The sequence below is a fragment of the Rana temporaria genome, chromosome 5 (assembly GCF_905171775.1).
Source record: "Rana temporaria chromosome 5, aRanTem1.1, whole genome shotgun sequence".
Classification (NCBI taxonomy): domain Eukaryota; kingdom Metazoa; phylum Chordata; class Amphibia; order Anura; family Ranidae; genus Rana; species Rana temporaria.
The window spans coordinates 423,427,580-423,445,771 of record NC_053493.1 but is presented as its reverse complement, the minus strand read 5'-3'; the positions used below and the strand labels follow the sequence as shown (position 1 = coordinate 423,445,771).

General features: G+C 48.4%; 1 protein-coding gene across 4 annotated transcripts in view; it reads left to right on the top strand.

The window, feature by feature from the left end:
- The window catches only part of LOC120941710 (zinc finger protein 569-like), a 120,557-nt gene that overhangs the window by 94,066 nt on the left and 8,299 nt on the right, over positions 1 to 18,192 (top strand). For all 4 annotated transcript variants that reach the window (XM_040355303.1, XM_040355301.1, XM_040355302.1 and 1 more), the window contains exons 3-6: positions 1,876 to 1,983; positions 5,340 to 5,447; positions 8,852 to 8,914; positions 15,221 to 15,313. In XM_040355303.1, the coding sequence (XP_040211237.1) occupies positions 1,876 to 1,983; positions 5,340 to 5,447; positions 8,852 to 8,914; positions 15,221 to 15,313 (372 nt within the window). The remainder of the gene's footprint in view (positions 1 to 1,875; positions 1,984 to 5,339; positions 5,448 to 8,851; positions 8,915 to 15,220; positions 15,314 to 18,192) is intronic.

Genomic DNA, 18,192 nt, shown 5'->3' with positions numbered 1-18,192 from the left:
AGGAGCGGACACCAGAGCCACCGCTTCCCGCACCTCCGGAGGAGAGGAGATCACAGCCCGGACCTACAGTACACTGTGAGGAGGAGCGGACACCAGAGCCACCGCTCCCCACACCTCCGGGAGGAGAGGAGATCACAGCCCGGACCTGCAGTACGCTGTGAGGAAGAGCGGACACCAGAGCCACCGCTCCCGCACCTCCGGAGGAGAGGAGATCACAGCCCGGACCCTGCAGTACACTGTGAGGAAGAGCGGACACCAGAGCCACCGCTCCCGCACCTCCGGAGGAGAGGAGATCACAGCCCGGACCTGCAGTACGCTGTGAGGAAGAGCGGACACCAGAGCCACCGCTCCCGCACCTCCGGAGGAGAGGAGATCACAGCCCGGACCTGCAGTACGCTGTGAGGAAGAGCGGACACCAGAGCCACCGCTCCCGCACCTCCGGAGGAGAGGAGATCACAGCCCGGACCTGCAGTACGCTGTGAGGAGAATGGACACCAGAGCAAGTACCGTATTTATCGGCGTATACCGCGCACGTTTTTTGCCCTGAAATTCAGGGCAAAATCGTGGGTGCGCGATATACGCCGATACCCGCTTTCCCGCGCCGAGTTTGAACTACTGCGCAGGCATATACCGAGCACAGTACACTCGTGTATAGTCGGGCAGGCTCGGCTCCTCTCGCAGTCACGTCCTAGACGTACAGGATGCACAGGACGTGACCGCGAGAGGAGCCGAGCCTGCCCGACCATACACGAGTGTACTGCGCTCGGTATATGCCGGCGCAGTAGTTCAAACTCAGCGCGGGAAGCGGGGATCGAGCGGGGAGGACACCGCAGATGGACGCCGGACCCGACGAGGAGGACATCACCGAAGCCGCAGACGGACGCGACGAGGCCGCCGATGGACGCCGCGCAAGACACCAAAACTGTAAGTACTAAAATGTTTTTTTTTACAGGAATTGCGGGTCCACTTTAGGGGTGTGCGCTATACGCCGGAGCGTGCAATACCCCGATAAATACGGTACTTCTCTAAGTACATCCTTCATTTATGGACCGCCCTCCTTCCTGAACCTGAGGGTTCCACCTAAGCTCCTGGCTATTAAAAGGTATTATTTTTTTTGATTATATTTTTTATTTGCCAATTTCCCATATTTTTCTTCACGCCTTAGTTTAGGCATTGCACTCCTTGTATAATTTCCGCATCCATTGGATCTCTCAGTGGCTGTTGCCCACATCTCAGACTGCTTTTGGTTGTCCCAAATGTCTACACATTTACTACATTTGCTGTGTCCCTCAATGGATGATAAAGAACATTTTAAGATATTTGTACTTTACCTAAATGGACTCCAGGAAAAATATTTTTTACCAGGCCCCGCCCCTTTTTGCTATTGGCCTTATGTACTGCTTGCTCATAAAAATAAGGCATGATTCTAGGAGGCGGAGTTATACGGGGGTTGGCTTAATGCTTTTTTTTTTATTTGCCAATGTCCAAACCTCCTGAAGGCAACAGTATAACCCAAATATCTAAGAATTGCTAAATTCCTGTGTCCCTCAATGGACTCCTAGAAAAGTTTACAAAAAAAGATTTTTATTTTCTGCCGCGCACACGGTACGCAGTGTAGATTTATAACGCTGGTGTGTTCTATAGATGGATGGGGTGCTCTTGTAAATGAATGACACCACATTTAACAGTTGGCTTGGTGCGCCGCTGTGTGTTGCAGTAACATGCGTTTTGCCTTTTGTGTTGCCACAGCGGTGGATGTGAACAAACCCTGATGGCATTCTCTTTGGTTTGTGGTTGGCACCGTTTTGTCTGCAAAGAGCTGTATCCGTGACCCACTCTTATGACGTCCAATTTTTATTTTATTTTTTATTTCAGGACTTCCAGTCCCAGAACCTGAACTGTTACAGCGTGCCAAGCAACAGATGTGGAGGAAGAGGCCTTTGTACGAAGCCGGAGAACGGTCTTATAAACCTCTCCGACCAGGTAAGGGTGGACCTGTCCCGGGAAACTCCTGTATATGCTTCTGTACATCAAAATACTTTTAACACTACTTAGAGCCGAGTTCCACCCAAAAGTGGAACTTCCACTCTTTTGTCTCCTCCCCCCCATCCACATTTGGCATCTTTTAGGGGGGGAGGGGTTAGGGGGGCGGATACCAGCCTTTGACAGGTATCATGTCCCCATTTCCGGGAGACTGGGCCAGGGCGAATTATGTCATCAGCTCGGCTCCTCCCTCCCCCCCCCCCCCCCTCCGCGGGGCCAGTAGGAGAGCGCAGCGGTGCCTCGCGCATGCACAGTAGGGACCCGGCGTGAAGCCATGTTGCCACACTAACGGGTTCCCTTACCCTCAATGGCAGCAGCACCCGACAGTTGATGGAAACCAGTGGCGGCCCATCCATAGGGGGCGCCCGGACGCCGCCCCCCCCCCTCCTGTAGCCATTAAAAAAAAGGGGGGGGCCCTTTAAGACATTAAGAATGTCTTTATGCAGCGCCGCCCCCTCTGGCTCTCGCAAATAATATGCATTGCATGAATGTATGTTATTGTGGCCAGCTGCCGCTGGTCTATTCAGATAGCCGGACATAGGGCGCCGGGTACCTGAATAACGGCAGCTGGTTTGCTGTGCGGAAGTGCCGCTGGCTCTGATAGGCTTTCCAAGTACAGCCCCTCGGCTCCCGGATGTCTTATCCTCAAACGTACGGGGGGTGCGTCCCTTGGATAAGGCTGACGGCTGTTTCAGCCAATCGGGTTCACCGATTCCGGTTATCGGTAACCTGATTGGCTGAAGCGTCATCGAGGGCGGGAGAAGACATCGAGGGACGTGGAAGGAGAAAGGTAAGTGCATTTTACAGGGCACAGCGGCGACAATGGGCACAGAGGCGACAAAGGGCACAGTGACATCAATTAAAGGGCACAGTGGTGACAATGGGCACAGTGGCATGCACAGTGGCGACAATTGAGGGGCACATTGGCTGCGTTTGATGGCACAGTGGCTGCGTTTGATGGCATGGCACAGTGGTGACAATTGATGGCACAGTGAGGCTGCAATTTTTATTTTTTTTGTTTGCGCCCCCCCAAAAATTTTGAGCACCAGCCGCCCCTGATGGAAACAGCTGCGGTTCCGACATCGCTGGACTCCAGGACAGGTAAGTGTCCTATTATTAAATGTCAGCAGCTGCAGTATGTGTAGCTGCTGGCTTTTAGTTTTTGCCGGGGTGGGGGGCGGACCTCTTTATAGGGAGTAGTTCACCTTTGTATGTCCCACCCAATTTAAGGGTGGAACATGTAACAGGTTCCCAGTGCTGCAGCCTCCCCTCCCCTCCCCTCCCCCTCCCATAGAGGGCACATGGGCGCCTCCCCCCCCCCCTATCTATGCATCCCGCCCCCTGATATACATATCGGGTGCATGGATTCCAATTGGGGGGGGGTGGATTTTTGAAGCGCATGATTAGAGCCAGAGGCTCTAATAGGCTTCAAAAAAGGGTGGGCTCGGGGAGCAAAGCACTGCGTCCTGATCCCACCCTGTTGTGTGACTATAGCGAATTATTTTTCACTATTTTCACACTAAAGTTCCTCCCTGCCAATCAGGAGGCAGGTCGTGAGAACTGTTTCCCGATTGGCCTAAGCGTCAGGCGATCTTATTGGAGATGCCTAGCGCTTAGGTGGAAGAGGAACAGTACGCTGTAGGAGATGGAGGAGCTGATGCTCCCCGCACCTCCGGGAGGAGGATGAGAGGAGATCACAGTCCGGACCTGCAGTACACTGTGAAGCCGACACCAGAGCCGCCACTCCCAGGCACCGCCAGGCTGCTCCCTGCACCAATGGCCACCGCTCCCCGCACCTCTGGGAGAAAGAGAGGAGATCACAGCCACGATCGGGTAAGGGACAGGGCCCTTTCCAGACCTCTATACTATGTTACTCTGTTCTACTATGTTACTCTGTTCTACTATGTTACTCTGTTCTACTATGTTACTCTGTTCTACTATGTTACTCTGTTCTACTAGGTTACTCTGTTATACTAGGTTACTCTGTTCTACTATGTTACTCTGTTCTACTATGTTACTCTGTTCTACTATGTTACGCTGTTCTACTATGTTACGCTGTTCTACTATGTTACTCTGTTCTACTTTGTTACTCTGTTATACTTTGTTACTCTGTTACTACTATGTTACTCTGTTCTACTTTGTTACTCTGTTATACTTTGTTACTCTGTTATACTATGTTGCTCTGCTTTTGGTTGTCCCAAATGTCTACACATTTAATACAATGACATTATTTCAAGCCAATGATGTCATATTCTACTGTCGGCTTTGTGTGCCACTGTGCGTTTACAGCAGGCATGTCCAAAGTCCGGCCCGCGGGCCAAATGCGGTCCCCCTGTTGATTTAATATGCCCCCCCTGGGGATTTGGATATATATATATTTGTGGCCCCCAGAGCCACAAAAGATATATACTTTATTTATCGGCGCTGCCTTGGAGGGGACAGGGAGTGGGCAGGACGAGCCGTCGGATTACATGAAGAGAATCTCCTGTTTACTCAGCAGCGTCTGTATTGGAAGTCCCGTCTCCGGGGATGCCATTGGACGACTGTTCTGTCTATCATAGGAGGCGGGACTTTGTACTAAAGAGACCACAGTGTAAACAAGAGATTCTCCTGTTTGTAATCTGTCGGCACTCATCCCGTCCTTCTCCCTCTGCCCTCCAAGGCTGTAGATGGGCATCGATCAGGCTGCACTGATGGCAATGGTAAGGCTGCATTTATGGCACATGTGAGGCTGCATTTATGGCATATGTGAGGCTGCATTGGTTGCAATGGTAAGACCGCATTCATGGCAATGGTAAGGCTGCATTCATGGCAAGGGTAAGCCTGTGCGTGTTATACGCCGATAAATACGGTGTATCCAAATAACAAGCTCATCCTTAGTCCTAAGCAGCGCTCTGGGATTCATTGGGGCAACAAAAGAAACATATAGGGTATATCCAAATAACACACCTGAGCTCATCTCTTCGCCACAAAGGCGGGAGAATTCTTGTTGGGCAGTGTATTGGTGCTCGGACGAACACACTTAGACCGAATTTTAATGGTTCAAAGAATGTCGGGGCAAAATAGTCGGCCCCCCACGCATGTTCACTTCATCAAATCTGGCCCTCTTTGAAAAAAGTTTGGACACCCCTGGTTTACAGTAACATGTGTTTTTCCTTGTGTGTTACCACAGCGCCCCCCGATGTGAACGAACCCCGATGGCATTTTCTTTGGTTTGTGGTTGGCACCGTTTTGTCTGCAAAGAGATGTATCCGTGACCCACTCTTATGACATAAATTTTTTTTTATTTATTTCAGGACTTCCAGTCCCAGATCCGGAACTGTTACAGCGTGCCAAGCAACAGATGTGGAGGAAGAGGCCTTTGTACGAAGCTGGAGAACGGTCTTATAAACCTCTCCGACCAGGTAAGGGTGGACCTGTCCCGGGAAACTCCTGTATATGCTTCTGTACATCATTTACTTACAGGTACAAACATTCTCAACCCAACCAGAAATAATACATCTAAGGCCCCGTACACACGACCGAACATGTCTGCTGAAACTGGTCCGCGGACCAGTTTCAGCAGACATGTTCGGTCGTGTGTAGGCCCGAGCGGACAGGATTCCAGCGTACATTTGCCCGCCGGGCCTTTTTCCAGCTGGCAAATATTTCCAAACTTGTTTAGAAACAGCCCGCTGGAATCCTGTCCGCTCGGACATGTTCGGTCGTCTGTACAGACCTTCCGTACATGTCCGAGCGCCCGCCATCCCTCGCATGCGTCGAATGACTTTGACGCATGCGTGGAAGCATTGAACTGGCAGGGCCGCCCACGTCGGCGCGTCATCGGCGCGGCCACGCCCCGCGTATTGTTTACGCGTGGATTTCTGTATGATGGTGAGTACAGCCATCATACAGAAATCCCCGGGCAGACATGTACGGTGAAAACGGTCCGGCAGACCGGTTTCATCGTACATGTTTGCTCGTCTGTACGCGGCCTTACACTACTTAGAGCGGAGTTCCACCCAAAAGTGGAACTTCCACTCTTTTGTCTCCTCCTCCTCCTCTCTCCTGCCCCCCCCCCCTCCAGTGCCACATTTGGCACCTGTCTTGGGGGGAGGAGGGACCCACTTCGGGGAGTCTGGGTTTGCAGCACCTTCTCCCCCCCCCCCCTGTTGCTAGGCCAGTAGCAAAGAGCAGCGGTGCCTCACGCATGCTTAGTAGGGACCTGGCATGAAGCAGTAATGCTACACTTCCGGGTTCCTTCACCTGCAGTGGCAGCACCCGACATATGATGTAAACATCAGCTGCGGTGCCGACATCGCTGGACTCCAGGACAGGTAACTGTCCTGTTATTAAAAGTCAGTAGGTGAAGCTGCTCACTTTTTTAATTTTTGCAGGTGTGGGCGGACCTCCTCTTTTTTAAAGTGGTTGTAAACCCTATTTTGTAACTTCTACCTATAGGTAAGCCAAGAATAAGTCTTGCCTATAGGTAGTGGAAATATCTCCTAAACGTGCGCCGATTAGGAGATACTTGTAGTCCGCCGATAATGTACACGGCGCATGCGCTGGCAAGAAACGAAACTCTGTGCCCTTTCTTCCCTAGCGTGTGGCGTTAAAGGCGGCTTCCGTGCGCAACCAATCTGAAACCAGAGGATCAGCCTGTCTTCTTCTACCAGCGCTATCCTCGGGTCACCTGTAGGCCATGAATGGGCACTGTGTGTTGTGTTTTTTTTTTTTTTTATTGATGAAAGTTTTTTTTTCTCAAAAGAATTATGTTTGAAAAACCGCTACGCAAATACCATATGACATAAAAAAATTGCAACACCCATCATTTTATTCTCGAGTCTAGGGCCCTGCTAAAATTATATATACACTAAAAATCTTTAATTTTTATTTGTTTGCTAGAAAATTATTTAGAACCCCTAAACATTTATTTATTAATTGTGTTATATATATATATATATATATATATATATATATATTATTTAGGGGTTCTAAATCATTTTCTAGCAAAAAAAAAATTAAAATTAAAGATTTTTAGTGTAGGTGTGAGGTGTCAGAAATGGCCCGGGTGGCAAGTGGTTAAGGAAGAAAACAATAAATGTTTACAAGGCCCGAGACCCATAAGTTGATGGTGACATCGCTGCGGTTCTCCAACGGCATAGAGATGAGCAGTGGCCATCTAGCCATCGCTGATCTCTATGGAAAAATCCTGCTGACGCCAGGTGGTTTCCAGAGCTACCGATTTTATATGATTTTTATGTATATATTCATTTTAATCACGTTTATACACATTTTTATCACCATCATCACTGTACACCTTTTGGGTGTGTATTATGCTATTAGCTAACTTGTTTTTATTCAGAGACCCTAAAGTACAGCCAGAGCTACAATGGAATGGTTTAGATCAAAGCCTATTCATGTGTTAGAATGGCCCAGTCACAGTCCAGACCTAAATCCCATTGAGAATCTGTGGGCAAGACTTGAAAATTGCTGATCACAGACGCTCTCCATCCAATCTGACAGAGCTTGAGATATTTTACACAGAAGAAGAATGGAGGAGAAATGTCCCTCTCTAGATGTGCAAAGCTGGTAGAGACCCCCCCCCAAAAAAGACTTGTAGAGAAAGGGGGTTCTACAAAGTATTGACTCCGGGGGGCGCCATACAAATGCCCCTCCCCCCCACACTTTTCACATATTTATTTGTATCATTTATCATTTTCCTTCCACTTCACAATTATGTGACACTTTGTGTCTCTCACATAAAATCCCAATAAAATACATTTACCGTATTTTCCGGCGTATAAGACGACTTTCTGGATGCAAAAAAATGCATCCAAAGTCGGGGGTCGTCTTATACGCCGGGTACAGTCTCAGTACTCACTTTTTTCCCAGCGCTGACAGTGTCCCATGCTGCGATCGCGATCGTGAAGGATTTCAAAGCCGCGCCTTCACTGCAGAGTGTTCTGTGATAGGATGAACAAAAATCTTCCCAGCAGCGCCTCTGTTCTTTGTTCCTCCTATCACAGATGCCTTCTCATCCTCGGACGAGATGAGAAGACGTCCGTGATAGGCGGGAAACATAACAGAGGCGCTGCTGGGAAGATTTTTGTTCATCCTATCACAGAACACTCTGCAGTGAAGGCGCGGCTTTGAAATCCTTCACGATCGCGATCGCAGCATGGGGGACTGTCAGCGCTGGGGAAAAAAGTGAGTGTTAATGCACTGGGGGGGGCAACAAGTTCAGGCACAGTGGGGGCAAGTGATGGCAATGTGGGGGCATGTAATGGCACAATGGCAATGTGGGGGCATGTAATGGCACAATGGCAATGTGGGGGCATGTAATGGCACAATGGCAATGTGGGGGCATGTAATGTAATGGCACAGTCTGGGCATGTAATGTAATGGCACAGTGAGTAATGTAATGGCACAGTCTGGGCATGTAATGTAATGGCACAGTGAGTAATGTAATGGCACAGTCTGGGCATGTAATGTAATGGCACAGTGAGTAATGTAATGTAATGGCACAGTGAGATTTGAAAAAGCCTGTTTCTGTCAGCGGTTCTGGCTACCCCTCAGCTTCCAGAAAGACAGTAAGAAGGGGGTAGTCTTATACAGTGAGTATATCCCAAAATCAAAATTTTTCCTGGAAAATTAGGGGGTCGTCTTATACGCCGGAAAATACGGTACGTTTTATTTGTAACATGACAACATGTGGGATATTTTCAAGGGGTATGAATACTTTTTTCAAGGAACTGTAAGATATAAACAGTACTTGAGCTCTTCTTTTCAGTGTCAATTTCCCTGTTTTTTTCACATGTAAATAAAGCTTCGTATGGCCTCGGTGAGACGATATCACGGACCTCTGGATATCCGGAAATTGAAGAAAACGGTGAGAATTTAAGAATCTCTGTAAGAGGTTGAATGTTGGATTCACTTTACATAACTAAATGACGAATAAATTGGGGAGGACTCCTCACTAGAGTTCCCGAGAGAGAAGAGAGCCAGCATGGGATTTATATAGAGGGCAGCACCTGAACCGATCTTCTAATACTGGGTGGGAAATGAGCTACTTGACCTGAGCGGTTGGACATAGAAATGAAGGGTCTATAATTTTTCTCATAGGTGTATTTTATATGATAGAGACAGAATATCACCAAAACTCCAGAAAAAACACATGATACAAATGTTATAAATGGAGTTGTCGTTTGGTGAGTAAAATAAGTATTTGATCCCCTTAGTAGTTGGTGGAGAAACCCTTGTTGGGAAGCACAGAGGTCAGACGTTTCTTGTAGTCCAGCCGTCACTAAATGGCGGCCCGCGGTCCGAGTCCGGCCCGGGTGGCGCTTCTGCCCGGACCGCTATTATCATTTTAAATTTCAGCGTTGGTTTGCTGGGGCCGCGGGTTTCCCCAGCAACCAGTGACGCTGAGAGCGGAGAAGACAAGCAGTCACGGGCCGCGAGGTAGGGGCGTGACGTCACGTGCGTGCCCCGCCCCCTGCTGCATGCGGGTCCACTCCTGGCTCTCCTTGCGAGATTGGGGCGTGACGTCACGCGCGCGCCCCGCCCCCCTGCTGCTCGCATTTCCCGGGCTCTCCTTATCGCGCAGCATGCAAGGTATGTGACAAGTTAATTAGTTGTCACGAATGGGCAGATTTTTTTGTAATTGTGCTGTCATTAATGGTCACGCTGATGGGCACCTTTTTTTTATGTTAAGGGGCACTCTGATGGACGAATTTTATTTTAAGGGGCATGCTGATGGGTATATTTTTAATGTGCACACTGATGAGCATATTTTGTTAAGGGGCACACTGATGGACACATTTTGTTGTGCCCATCAGAGTGCCCCTTAACATAAAATATACCCATCAGCGTACCCCTTAAAATAAAATGTGCCCATCAGAGTGCCCATTAACAAAAAATGTTCCCATCAGCATTTCCCTTAACATAAAATAAGGGTCACGCTGATGGGCACCTTTTATGTTAATGGGCACTCTGATGGGCACATTTTATTTTAAGGGGTATGCTGATGGGTATATTTTATGTTAAGGGGCACTCTGATGGGCACAACAAAATGTGTCCATCAGTGTGCCCCTTAACAAAATATGCTTATCAGTGTGCACATTAAAAATATACCCATCAGCATGCCCCTTAAAATAAAATGTGCCCCTCAGAGTACCCCTTAACATAAAAGGTGCCCATCAGCGTGACCCTTATTTTATGTTAAGGGGCACGCTGATGGGAACATTTATTGTTAAGGAGCACTCTGATTGGCATATTTTATTTTAAGAGCAACACTGATGGGCCCTTTTTGTATTAAGGAGCACTCTGATGGGCAGATTTTATGTTAAGGGGCACATTTTCTTGTGCCCATCAGAGTGCCCCTTCATATAAAATGTGCCCATCAGGATGTCCCTTAACATAAAACTTGTCCATTAGAGTGTCCCTTAACATAAAATGTGCCCATCAGTATGACCCTTATTTTATGTTAAGGGGCACGCTGATGGGCACATTTTATGTTAAGGGGGACTCTGATGGGGACAGCTGATGTAAAGAGGGACTCTGATGGGAATGCCTGATGTAAATGAGCGCTGTGATGGGGACCCCTAATGTAAAGGGGTGCTGTGATGGGGACCTCTGATTTAAAGGAGTGCTGTGATAGGGACACCTGATGTAAAGGAGCTCTGTGATGGGGACCCCTGATGTAAAGGGGCACTGTGATGGGGACCCCTGATGTAAAGGGGCACTGTGATGGGGACACCTGATGTAAAGGGGCGCTGTGATGGGGACACCTGATGTAAAGGGGTGCTGTGATGGGGACACCTGGTGTAAAGGGGCACTGTGATGGGGACACCTGGTGTAAAGGGGCACTGTGATGGGGACACCTGGTGTAAAGGGGCACTGTGATGGGGACACCTAATGTAAAGGGGCACTGTGATGGGGACACCTAATGTAAAGGGGCACTGTGATGGGGACACCTGGTGTAAAGGGGCACTGTGATGGGGACACCTGGTGTAAAGGGGCACTGTGATGGGGACACCTGGTGTAAAGGGGCACTGTGATGGGGACACCTGATGTAAAGGGGCACTGTGATGGGGATCCCTGATTTAAAGGGATGCTGTGATGGGGACACCTGATGTAAAGAGGTGCTGTGATGGGGACCCCTGATTTAAAGGAGTGCTGTGATAGGGACACCTGATGTAAAGAGGTGCTGTGATGGGGACCCCTGATTTAAAGGAGTGCTGTGATAGGGACACCTGATGTAAAGAGGTGCTGTGATGGGGACCCCTGATGTAAAGGGGCACTGTGATGGGGTCCCCTGATTTAAAGGGATGCTGTGATGGGGACCCCTGATTTAAAGGAGTGCTGTGATGGGGACACCTGATGTAAAGGGGTGCTGTGATGGGGACACCTGATGTAAAGGGGCGCTGTGATGGGGGCACCTGATATAAAGGGGCGCTGTGATGGGGAAAAATGGGGACTTGAGATTCGGACCTCGGCCCAAAGAAAATTTTAGTGACCGGACCTCCTTGAATTTTAATTCAAGACCCCTGTTGTAGTCGGTGATCAGGTCTCCACACATCTCAGGAGGGATTTTGGTCTCCACTCTTCTCTACAGATCTTCTCCAAATCCTTAAAGCAGGGGTTCACCCTAAAACTACTTTCTAGTATTACAATGTCCCGACACATTACAATACAATTATGCCTATTATGTTTTTTTGTATGCTGTACATACCTCGGTACAGCTAATTAACCCGCGGCTTCCGGGTTGTGAATCCCGCGGGAGTGGGCGTTCCTAACTTGCTGGTGATTGACGTGATGACCAAAAACGAGCTTCTCCCGTCGCGTAAGCTGCGTCACGATTGCCGAAAGAAGCCGAACGGCAAGTCGGCGCTATACTGCGTTCGGCTCCTTTCGGTAATCGTGACGCAGCTTGCGCGACGGGGGGAGCTAGTTTTTGGTCATCACGTCAATCACCAGCAAGTTAAGAACGCCCATGCCCGCGGGATTCGCAACCCGGAAGCCGCGGGTGAATTAGCTGTACCGAGGTATGTACAGCATAAAAAAAAAAAAAAAGGCATAATTGTATTGTAATGTGTCGGGACATTGTAATACTAGAAAGTAGTTTTAGGATGAACCCCCGCTTTAAGGTTTCTTGGGTTTCGTTTGGCGACTTGAAGTTTCAGCTCCCTCCATAAATTCTCTACAGGGTTAAGATCTGGAGACTGACAAGGCCACTCCATGAACTTGATAAGGATTAAACCCCTAACTCAACTTCAGGGCAAAACCCATTCTACCGTTGACCCAAATTATGAAAGCATGCAGAAAGCTTAGAGGGAGCCCTGCTTCTTTCGGTGTTCCAGCGTCAGAGAGAGGCGGGACCTTTATTGGCTTTTTAAAGACAACATGACATCATACACATGAGCACAATTGATTGGTCAGTCCATATAAGGGTGGTTTCCCCTTGCAAGTCCATTTTTGGCACAAACAGTCCTCGTGTCATACAGGGTCCTTACACCCAAGTTCACAAGGGCTTTCTTCGGTGGAGGGGGTTTTGGAGTGAGAGGTAACAGCTGTTTGGTATTTATAGTTCCCTTTGTCTTCATTTCAAGCTGAGATGTACTTGTAACCTTAAAACATTATAATCTATCATAGCTTCTTTTAAGGATAATAACAGTATTGTAACATATACCCATACATACATATGTATTATAACTATATATATATATATATATATATATATATATATATATATATATATATATATATATATATATATAATGAGAGAGAGAGAGCAATAAATAAAAGAATATAATGAAAGAAAAACATTTCAGTGGTTCTAATAAAAGAAATAGCATAACACAAAAATATTAATTTTAGTAACTTCCATCACAACCTTAACCACTTCAGCCCCGGACCACTTAACTAGTCAAAAACCAGAGCACTTTTTTCAATTCGACACTTCGTCGCTTTAACTGACAATTGTGCGGTCGTCCGACGTGGCTATAAACAAGAATAGAGCGACAATTTTGAAAAAAAAGCAATATTTTTTTACTTTTTGCGATAATAAATATCCCCAAAAAATATATATTAAAAAAAAAACATATTTTTTTTACCTCCGTTTAGGCCGATATGTATACTTCTACGCACGTTTGGTAAAAAAAATCGCAATAAGCGTTTGATTGGTTTGCGCAAAAGTTATAGCATTTACAAAATGGAGTTTTATGCCATTTTTTTATTTATAATTCTTTTTATTTTTTTTACTAGTAATGCCATTTTTATTGTGACTGCGACATTATGGCGGACACTTTTGACGCCATTTTGGGACCATTGTCATTAATACAGCGATCAGTGCTATAAAAATACACTGATTACTATAAAAATTCCACTGGCATTAAAGGGGTTAACCACTAGGGGGTGGGGAAGGGGTTAAGTGTGTCCTAGGGAGTGATTCTAACTGTTAGGGGGCGTGGTTACGAGTGACACGTCACTGATCGCTGTTCCCGATGGCGGGGAACAGACGATCAGTGACATGTCACTTGGAAGAACGGGGAGATGTTGTGTTTACACTGACATCTCCCCGTTCTTCAGCTCCGTGACGCGATTGCGGGTCATCGAGTCTGCGGGTACCGCGGGCACATTCACGGAGCTCACGGCCCCGCTCGCGACCACACGGCAGCAAATTACGCCTATTTGCCTGTACGTGTCAATGTATATGTGTGTGCGCTGGTCCTTAAGTGGTTAATGTGCTTCTTCTTGAGCCACTCCTTTGTTGCCTTGGCGATATGTTTTGGGTCATTGTCATGCTCGAAGTCCCATCCATGACCCATCTTCAGTGTTCTGTCTGAGGGAAGAAGGTTCTCATCCATGATCTTACAATACATGGCCCCGCCCATTGGCCCCTCAATGTGGCAAAGTCGGTCTGTATCTTTATCAGAGAAACGGCCCCAAATCCTCATGTTTCCCCCTCCGTGTGACTGTAGGGATGGAGTTCTTGGGGTCATAGTCACCATTTTTCTTCCTCCAAACACACAAAGTTGAGTTGATGCCAAAGAGCTGAATTTTGGTCTCATCTAACCTCAGAACTTCCTCCCGATCTTCTCTGACCTCAGAACTTTCTCCCGATCTTCTCTGACCTCAGAACTTCCTCCCGATCTTCTCTGACCTCAGAACTTCCTCCCGATCTTCTCTGACCTCAGAACTTCCTCCCGATCTTCTCTGACCTCAGAACTTCCTCCCGATCTTCTCTGACCTCAGAACTTCCTCCCGATCTTCTCTGACCTCAGAACTTTCTCCCGATCTTCTCTGAATCATTTAGATGTTCATTGGGAGACTTCAGACGGACCTGTACATGTGTCTTCCTGAGGAGGAGGACCTTGCGGGGGCTGCAGGATTTCAATCCATAGCGGTGTATTGCGTTACCGATGGTTTGTTTGGTGACTGTGGTCCCAACTGCCTCACCAAGCTCCTCCTGTGTAGTTCTGGGCGGAACCCTCACTTTTTTCTCATGACCATCCTCACCCCATGAGGAGAAATCTTGCATGGAGCTCCAGACCGATCGATGGTTATTTTGTATTTCTTCCGTAATCTCTCCAACAGTTGCCTTCTTCTCGCCAAGCTTCTTGCTGATGGTCTTGTAGCCCATTCCAGCCTTGTGCAGATCTCCAATCTTCTCCCCGACGTCCTCTGACAGATCTTTTGGTCTTCCCCATGATGGTGAGATGTGATTGGAGGAAAGAGATTCTGTGGGCGGGTGACTTTTATACACATAACAAGTTGTCGTTGGGAGAACCTTCTTACATTGACAGGACTGATCTGTGTACCACATGAGCGCCCCCTATAGCCAGTCTGTGGGGGGCATAATTCTTGTTGGTTGGTAGGGGATCAAATACTATTTTACTCACTGAACTGCAACTCCATTTATAACATTTGTATTATGTGATTTTTCTGGATTTTTGGTTGATATTCCGTCTCTATCATATAAAATCTATCTATTGTAAAAAATATAGACCCTTCATTTCTTCGTAAATGGGCAAACTTACACAATCTGCAGGGGATCAAATATATCCCCCCCCCCCCCCTGTACATAGGTGATTGGGTTACCATTAATTTGTCAGATCATATTTCCATTAAGTGGATGGATGCTGTGCATATGGCAGGGGACCCCCACCTTTCTAACCCACCTTATGTTACGCAGGCATCGACATGGACACCCTGAAGAAGGACCCCATCCTCTGTAAACAGAAGTTACAAGACTGGGAATTGGAGCATCACATGATCGCAGCTTTAGGTGGGTACAAAGGGAATTTTTTTTTGGGGGGGGGGGGGCTGGGGGATAAGCTTTATTAAAAAAAAAAAAGTAATTTTGTATATTGAATATCTCAGGTGTAAGTTGTGATATCATGGGGGTTTACTCAAGTAGTACCAGGGCTGGCGCTACCACTAGGCGAAGTAGGTAGCCGCCTAGGGCGCACTACCACCTAGGGCGCAACCACAGCCCCTGCCCTGTGTGAGCTCGGCTCTCCTCTCCTGATCGCTCGCCCCATTCGGTGTCGAACAAATCCGTTGTGCGCCGCCACCTATCCCCCATGTGTCCTGCAGAGCGCCCCGCTGCGCTGTTGCATGTTCTTAGACAGGTATATCACACAGCGCTGCTCTGGGACTCCTTTTGCTCCAGCCTGTCCCTCTGTTGCGGCGCTGTGTGTGCAGCGGAGGGGCGGGGCTCAACGGAGATGGGAGCAGTGAGGACTCCGTGGAGCGGGTGGATGGCGCTGGCCTGGCCCCGGCAGGGACACTGGAGCGGGTGGATGCCGCTGGCCTGGTCTCGGCGGGGGCACCGTGGAGCGGGTGGATGGCACTGGCCTGGCCCCTGAGCAGAGCCCTGATGATGGTCGATGAAGCCACAAACAGCAGAGGTAAAGGAGGACGACTGATCCTCCCCGAACAACATTAAGCTGTATGTCAGGTGGGTCAGTGTATGTGTCAGGGGGGGGTCAGTGTATGTGTCAGGTGGGGGGGGGGTCAGTGTATGTGTCAGGTGGGGGGGGGGGTCAGTGTATGTGTCAGGGGGGGGTCAGTGTAGGTGGGGGGGGGGGTCAGTGTATGTGTCAGGTAAGGGGGGTAAGTGTATGTGTCAGGTCAGTGTAGGGGTCAGGTGGGTCAGTGTATGTGTCAGGTAGGGGGGGTAAGTGTATGTGTCAGGCGGGGGGGGTCCGTGTATGTGTCAGGTAAGGGGGGTCAGTGTATGTGTCAGGTCAGTGTAGGGGTCAGGTGGGTCAGTGTATGTGTCAGGTAGGGGGGGGTAAGTGTATGTGTCAGGCGGGGGGGGTCCGTGTATGTGTCAGGTAAGGGGGGTCAGTGTATGTGTCAGGTCAGTGTAGGGGACAGGTGGGTCAGTGTATTAGTCAGGGGGTCAGTGTATGTGTCAGGGGGTCAGTGTATGTGTCGGGTCAGTGTAGGAAACAGGTGGGTCAGTGTAGGGGTCAGATAGGTCACATGTGTTGCAAGGGCAGAGTACATTGAAGTCAGGGGCGCAGCAGGGTGGTTGGGGCGGCAAAATTTGGATTCGCCTAGGGTGTCAAAGATCCTTGCACCAGCCCTGAGTAGTGCTTTGCAATGAGTTCTTTCCAGCCAAGAAATGGTGTTTTTAAAGGGGTACTAAAGGTTTGATTTAAATAAAATAACCAACATGTCATACTTGCCTCCACTGTGCAGCTCATTTAGCAGAGTGGCCCCGATCCTAATCTTCTGGGGTCCCTACACGGCTGTCTCGGCTCCTCCCTGCATCAGCTAACCCCCCCCTGGGAAGCGCTTTCCCAAGGGGGTTACCTTGCGGGCATGGCTCCCGAGTCCTGTATTCGGTGTCCATAGCCACCAACTACAGGACTCCGCCTCGCCCCCCGACCCCCTCCGTCATTGGAGTTGATTGACAGCAGTGTGAGCCAATGGCTGCGCTGCTATCAATCTATCCAATGAAGAGCCTAGAAGCCCGGGCCGAAGAAGCCAGCGCGTTCTCGACGTGGGACTTTCGAGGGCTCAGGTGTGTAAACGGGGGGGGGGGGGGCGTGCCTGTAAGCATCGGATGTTTTTTCACCTTAAGGTGAAAAAACGGGAAGCTTTACAACCCCTTAAAGTTACCCTCAGAAGGGTTTTCACCATCACTTCGAAATGACATTAAGCCTTCTGGCTTCCTCTTCCACCATTTCTGCTCAGACCTCAAGCTTAGGCCGGTCCCTCAGATCATTACACAGCACCAAAACATAAAGTGCGCATTGCTTAAGTCCACAAAACTTGGATAAATAAATCCATGACTTCACTCCTTGTTCTCCCGTGATCACTCCGTGACTCCCTGTATTCTCTCACACTCACCAGAAGTAGATGACTGTTTGTGTTGGTATAGGAGTCAAATAAACGCTGGTTTTGCACCACTTATGGGTCTCTCCTGATGCTCCAGTTCCTTTTAACTGGTATAGTGTGGACTTATTCAGTGTACATGCGTGTTCAGCCAAAATCTGGTCCTTCCACATCTGGACTATTGTAATGGTCTCCTGGCTGGACTGCCTCAAGTCCAGATTAGGAGACTTCAAAAAGTCCAGAATCAGGCGGTAAGGCTTGCATTAAATCTCAGAGGCCACTGCCCCACCGCGAGACATCAGACTGCCCTGCATTGGCTGCCAGTTGGTCAGAGGGTGCGTTTTAAAATTCTAACACTTGTTTTTAAAGCGTTTTGTGGGCTAGGACCCGCCTATCTCTGTGAGAAATCGAATAGACATGTTACTGGCCGCTCCCTTAGATGGAGCTGCCAATTCCGTTTGGAACAGCCAAAGAGTCGGCTGAAAAAATGGGGGGCAGGGCTTTTTCTGTCCTTGGCCCGAGAGAATGGAATCTACTTCCCCTAAGTCTTAGACAGAGTCCTGACCTACCCACATTCAGGAGGGATCTAAAAACCTATCTGTGGGCAGAGGCAGAGTTATAGGAAGAGTGAGGTTAGGGTCATTCTGGTGGGAAGCACTGCTAGATCTGTTGGGAATTGTGTGTTGTCTCTCCTTTGGTCTTATGTGATTTCTATGGTTTTTGTACTGTATTGGTTTTATGGTGTTATATTGTTTTATTATTTGATTTTAATTGTGGTACATATTTTATATTGTTACTATGTTAATTTATGCCTGT